The sequence below is a fragment of the Acomys russatus genome, chromosome X, assembly GCF_903995435.1.
Source record: "Acomys russatus chromosome X, mAcoRus1.1, whole genome shotgun sequence".
NCBI lineage: Eukaryota > Metazoa > Chordata > Mammalia > Rodentia > Muridae > Acomys > Acomys russatus.
In genome coordinates, this window is record NC_067169.1 from 31,957,125 (window position 1) to 31,963,691 (window position 6,567).

At 41.5% G+C, this 6,567-nt stretch overlaps 1 protein-coding gene across 1 annotated transcript in view; it reads left to right on the forward strand.

Moving 5' to 3' along the window:
* Positions 1-5,821, forward strand: part of Txlng (taxilin gamma) — a 50,543-nt gene extending 44,722 nt beyond the window's left edge. The window contains exons 8-10 of the mRNA XM_051142336.1: positions 1,779-1,871; positions 3,931-4,026; positions 5,156-5,821. Coding sequence (XP_050998293.1) covers positions 1,779-1,871; positions 3,931-4,026; positions 5,156-5,494 — 528 coding nt within the window. The 3' untranslated portion in view covers positions 5,495-5,821. The remainder of the gene's footprint in view (positions 1-1,778; positions 1,872-3,930; positions 4,027-5,155) is intronic.
* The last annotated feature ends 746 nt before the right edge of the window (positions 5,822-6,567 follow it).

Here is a 6,567-nt window from a genome sequence, read left to right on the forward strand (position 1 = left end):
TTTGTTTTGCATTTTGAGACAGTGATTTTCTGTATAGCCTTGGCTATACATTTCCAAGTGGAGACAAGAATCAGTGTGGACACGGTGTTGATGTGCTGGGACCTGTATCCTCCCATTCCCCCCTTACTCCCCTCCCCTATGACTGTGACTGAGAGGGACTTCCTCCCCCTGCATATGCTCATAGGGTATCAAGTCTCTTCTTGGTAGTCTGCTATCCTGAACTGTGGAGAATGTCCTATCCATTGGGTAGATCTGGGTAGGGGTTTGAGCGGGACCCCTGGGCCCAAATCTGCCTATCATAATGTTCTTCTTGTAGGTTTCTAGTTTCTCTTCAGAATGTTTCCTTTGCTGTCATTCTTTTCTTTTCTATTACCATCATCTTTGTTACTCTTACTGTAATATATTTTATTGGTGTGCCAAGTTTTATAATTAGCCAAGTGGATAGTTGGCATCCATTACCTACTGTGGACCATCACTGAACTCAGTTGAACAAACCTCACTGAACCTACTGGAGTGTAGGTTATAATTAAAGTGTGAAAAATGCTCCACTGTTCAGGCCATCAGACTCCAATGTGTTTACTGGCTTTGGCTCAATCCTCTGCATTCTACTGCAGTTCTTGTTCTTACACTTTTCTTCAGGTGCTTTTTGCCTCTCCCAGTAATCATTCTTGCCTGATGAACTTTGCTGCTGCTTCACCGACCGTAGTGCCTGTTTTAAGTGTTCCCCATGTGGCACATCTACCCAGGACCTCTGTGGGTGGGCTGCCTTCCTCAGCCTCCCACATTTTGTTACATGATGTTTTATTTGTATTATATTCCTTTCCCCTCTCTTACTTGATTCCTTACTGGCAACTGAACTTATGGCCTTCTACATGGTACAGTGGTAGCCCCAGGGGCCCCCTTATCTCACAAGATTAAATTTTTGTGTGTATGAGTGCCTTGCTTGCAGATATGTGTGTGCCTGGTACAAGGGTACAGATAGTTGTGAGTCCCCAGGCCAGAACAGCAAGCACTCTTAACAGTCTGCCCCTTAAATTTTCGTGATTCCTCTGCACTTTTCCTTGTGATGAGTGACATAAGACCATCTCCATAGGGTTCCTCCTGGAACTCTGAAAGCTTTAGTTTCTTCTGTCAGTCTTTACAACACCCCACCCACCCCAAGGTTTCTGTGTAGCCCTGGCTGTCCCGGAACTCACAGCTATCTGCCTGCCTCTGCCTCTGAGTGCTGGGATTAAAGGTGGCACCAGATCTCATTATATATAGATGGTTGTGAGCCACCATGTGGTTGCTGGGAATTGAACTCAGGACCTTTGGAAGAACAGCCAGTGCTGTCAATCTTTCCTTAACTGGATACTTTTTCTAAAGGAAAATGAAGGTGTTCCTTGAAACTAAAAGAAAAGTTGGTGTTTCTTAGTTTTGGTTCTTTCCTTAACTGTTCCTAACTACGTAAGTTAAGAGCTTATGCAAAAGAATGGTCTTTTAGTTTGTTTTGGGTTTTTTCTGTGTAGCCTTGGCTGTCCTGGACTTTACAGAGTAAGATCTGCCCACCTCTGCCTCCCCAAGTGCTGGGATTAAAGGTGTGTGTCACCACACCCGGCCTAAGTATGTGAATTTCTAACTACCATGCCCATTAGGCTTCATTTTAAATGTTAACAGCAATAAGATTCCCAAGTGAATTTAGCCATCTGTCTGTTCTCTCATAACCGCATCATGTAGAATATAAATTTGAGTTGTTTGCCTGGAACTCAGAATAACTGACTTTCTGTTTTGTTCTGTAGCTTTCTCTTTATATGGATAAGTTTGAAGAATTCCAGACTACTATGGCAAAAAGCAATGAACTTTTTACCACCTTCAGGCAGGAAATGGAAAAGGTATTTGTATATATATTATATTTTGTTGTTTTACGAGACAGGGTTTCTCTTTGTAGCCCTGGCTGTCCTGGACTCACTTTGTAGACCAGGTTGGGCTCACACTGAGAGATCCACCTGCCTCTGCCTCCCCAAGAGCTGGGATTACAGGCGTGCGCCACCACTGCCCGGCTATTTGTTTATTTGTAGCAGTTTGAATTAATATAAAAGGTATATTGTGAGCTGCTTATTACTACTTGCGTGAGTTTATATTGTTATGAGACTACCTTTCCAAATAAATAGCTGTTTCGTTATTTTATTCGTTAGTGTGCCCCCCCCCAAATACTTTCAAGATTATATGCTGTAGTTACAGCAACATTTTATTTTTAGAAGTAGGATTTTTCAATTTACAGGCTTACTTCCATGCCTTCCACAAAATTCCTTTTCTTGCCTGTGTAAAAAAAGAGCTCCTATAGTCCTGACTGACCTGGTTTGAGATGACTTTGATATCTGGTGCTTGTACCACCACACCCAGTTTTCCCCCTACTGTGATGCCAACAGTGTTCCAGAGGCACCATCTAACTCCAGGTGATCGGATGTATTCTATCATCAGTGGGCATTATGCCCTCCACACGCTAGGAAATGGCTCGGTGGTTAATAGTGCCTGCTACTTTTCCAGAGCGCTAATTTCAGTTTCAGCACCCAGGTCTTCATAGTTGCTCATAAATACCTGTAATTCCAGCTCCAGGAAATCCAATGCCCTCTTCTGGTCTGCATGGGCATCCATGGCCACGAGCACATAGACTAAACTTAAATAAAACATATATCTTTAAAAAATGTATGATTATAATCATGGTTGTTCTGACTTTGTGTTCCCCCCTTCCTCACCATTTTATCATGTGGTATACAAATGTGCAGTGGTCACATGCATGAAGGTCATAGGCCTACTTCTGTGAATAGGTTCTCCCTTTACACCATGTAGGTCAGGGCTCTGTCCCCCCTTTTTTTAATTATTATTTTTTATTTTAAGAAACCATCAACTTCAGATAATGTTTGGCATATTAAACATGTGCTCAATTACCATGAGCTAAATGGTGCTCAAATTACTCTCTTGCAGTATTTTCAGACCTAGTAATCTGAGCAGATTTGTTCTGTCTACCCTACCAGTCCTTTGAGTTGATATAGCTGAATTCTCACTGTAACACAGTTCAAGACAGGGACTCTCCAAATTTGCTATCCTTGTGGAGGATCCTGTCTAATGGAAAAATACAGATCACTGCATTTGTTTACCTTACTAGCACCCGACTCAGTATCCTGACTTGGTGTGAATTCAGTGAGCAAAGGGATATTGAGAATGTTACTAATTACATAGATCAATTCATTCTCCAGAGATTTAAAACGTTCCTTTACCCAAGCATGCCTTTAATCCCAACACTCGGAAGGCAGAGGCGGGAGGCAGAGGCAGGTGTATCTCTATGAGTTCAAGGCCAGCCTGGTGAGTCCAGGGCATCCAAGGCTACACAGAGAAACTGTCTCTAAAAAACAAACAAGACCCTCTCTCCCTCTCCCCCACCCCTGCTCATACACAAAACTAAAACTACAAAAAAAGTTGCTTTCTTTTTGGCCTACTTCATTATCTTTAGCAAACTTCATGAGCTAAAACACCCCTAGTTCTCAAATAATTGAGGACAGGACAGCCCATAGAAATAGGATGGGTTTTAGGGACTGAAGAGATGGTTCGCTAGTTAAGTTCTTAGACAGGACTGGAGTTTAGTTCCCAGCACCCACGCAGACACTCTCAGTTCCAGAGGATCTAATGACCTCACCTCCTGAGGGCACCAAATACATGTTGTGCATATACATACATGTGGTCAAACATAAAACATTTTAACTGTTGGGGCTAGAGAGATGGCTCAGCAGTTGGAAGCACTGACTGTTCTTTGGGATGGCCTGGCTTCTCTCTGTAACTCCAAAATCTGACACCCACAGACACGCAATGCACATAAAATAAAAATAATAAATAACTGTTTTAAAACTGGCTGTTAACTTGGTATTTTAAAGTTGTAATTATATTAATTCACAGATGACAAAGAAAATTAAAAAACTGGAAAAAGAAACAATAATATGGCGCACCAAATGGGAAAACAATAATAAAGCACTTCTGCAGATGGCTGAAGAGGTAAGATGGTTTCCTGAGATTAGGGTGTGTCATTAGTTATGCATAGAGTGTGAAAGTTACTGAATAGAATAATGCCTTTCCTGGTAGCTGGATAGAAATCAAGGGTCTTAAACAAAGGATCAAACATCTTCTGATACAGTATTTTCTCAAACTTGAATCTGTAACAGATTCTCTCCAGGATTGCTAGGTCCCAGCCAGAGATGCTGGCTTTAGGTCAAGTGCCTGTAAGGCACAGACAGGATGAGTTCAAGGCCAGTCTTGTCTACACCGTTCCAGGCCAGCCAAGACTACATGTTCAGAACTTGTCTTTAAACAAAACCAACTAAGACATGCTGAAGTCTAGGAAGTAAGGCCTAGGGAAGCTCATCTGTTGGATTTCCTAGTGTGATTGCCAGTGAACACCCCCAGTGCCTTTTTACCTGATAGAAGCAAAAAAATAGTTTTGTCATGTTACAAGGGAAAATGTATTGCTTGCAGTCACCACACGTCTTCATTAATAACCCTGAGTTCTGCCAAAGGGTGGGTGGCATATATCTGTAATCTGGGGGGGCAGAGAAAGGAAGATGATCTCTGTGAGTTCAAGGCCAGGCACAATGAGTTCCAGGAAGCCAGGGCTACACAGAAAAACCCTGTGTCAAAAAACCAAAGAGAAAAGGAAAGAACCCGGTTAACAACTAACCTCCAATTTCTTTAAGTTAGAATGAAATTTTAATCATAGGGGATTTGTTTTTGGTTTGTTTGTTTGTTTTTGTTTTTCTGTGTTCTCTGTTGGTTTCTCTGTGTAGCCTTGGCTGTCCTGGCCTAACTTTGTAGAACAGGCTGGCCTCAAACTCACAGAAATCTGCCTACTTCTGCTTCCCAAATGCTGGGATTAAAGGTGTGCACCACCAACCACCGCCCAGCCCATTAAGGGGATTTCATCTGTTTTAAGAAACATGTTAAATAGCAGTTCTATATTTAAGATACACATGCAATCAAGCTAGCCGGAGTGTTAGGTTTCTGAAGAAACATTCCCAATGTGGTTCAGATCAGTAATTTTTGCTTACAAACAATACCCGATTTGTATCTAATGAGGTTATGGAACTCTCGACTGGTTTTGTTTTTCATTTTTAAAAAAAAAACACAACAGAAAACTGTCCGTGATAAAGAGTACAAGGCCTTTCAAATAAAACTGGAACGGTTAGAGAAGCTGTGCAGGGCTCTTCAGACAGAGAGAAATGAGCTCAACGAGAAGGTCGAAGTCCTGAAAGAGCAGGTCTCTATCAAAGCAGCAGATGGGGACTTGGTGTCACCTGCGATGCAGCCCTGTGCTGCCCTGGATTCCTTCAAAGAGATGAACACTTCAAGAAGAGCCCTAGGAATGCACTTGGAAGCTAGGGCCAAGGCCAAGTCAGTGAGTGAGAGAAGAAGTGCTGCCCAAAAGCCCTCATCTTCAGGTTCTGCTCAAGGCATTGAGTCAGTTGACTAGGGTGAAGTATAATCACTGTATTGAGAGATATATTTTGTGTATAACTTCCTCTGTTAGTAGTTACTGTTGGTTTTGTGGTGAAAATTTTCTTACTTTTTCTACCATATCTGTATTTTCTTAGAACTACTGGACTTAAGTGGTACAGGAGGCTGCTTAGCAGTTTGGAATAAGTTTCCCTCAACTGTGTTGTACATCTGCCTAGTTTTCCCCCTTTGTTGGAGTGCATGTCTTCCTGGCTTTGCCCTCTCTTCCTGCTCCTTGCACTTTTCCTAATTAAAACACCATTTAAGACAAGGCCATTTGAGGGATTGTATTCTTCTCATGCTTCCCTGATATGAAAGCAACTTGGCCCATTTTGTTTAATAGCCCATTTAATTACAGGGGGGCACAGGTCAGAAACAAGCTTAGGATTAAAACTAGCTCTTTTTTACTCACTTGACTAATTGAGAAGACCACAAAACAAAACCTTAATGATCTGTAAACAAAATAGGCAATATATTAGATGAGCATGTTTCTGTGACTATGCTCATTTAGGGGATAGAATGTGGATGTTGGTGGTTTTCCCAGAGAAAACTGTTAATATTTGAGGTAAAAGACCCGCCCCCTCTACCCCCACCCCCAAAAATATATTTTAGCTATGGAAAGTTGGCTGTTCATTTGCTTTAAGCCAGGGGGCTAGAGATACAGAGATGCAAGTAAGCACTTGCCCTGGGTTTACAAGTTCCATAAGCAAAGAACACCAGGAATTTAAATGATCAGCACTAACTGAAACATTTAACTTCCAAAGTAAAAACACTGGAGCCAGCATTTTTTTTTTTTAAATCTTGGGAAAACTTGGCAGATTGTTTACATAGTCAAAAAGACCTCTAACTTATGCTTTCTGGTCTGTTTTTCCTTTCTTTTGTGCTGTCACTTAAAACAACAAAACATAAACCAGTATTGATGTTTCTACACTTTGAATTGGGGGATTTCAAAATTAAGCTTAGTTTTCTTTTGTTTTCTCAGGTGTTCAATGTGACTTAGCCATGCAAATTACTAGGTCTTTATTGTCCCTGGTACAATTTGCATGGGAA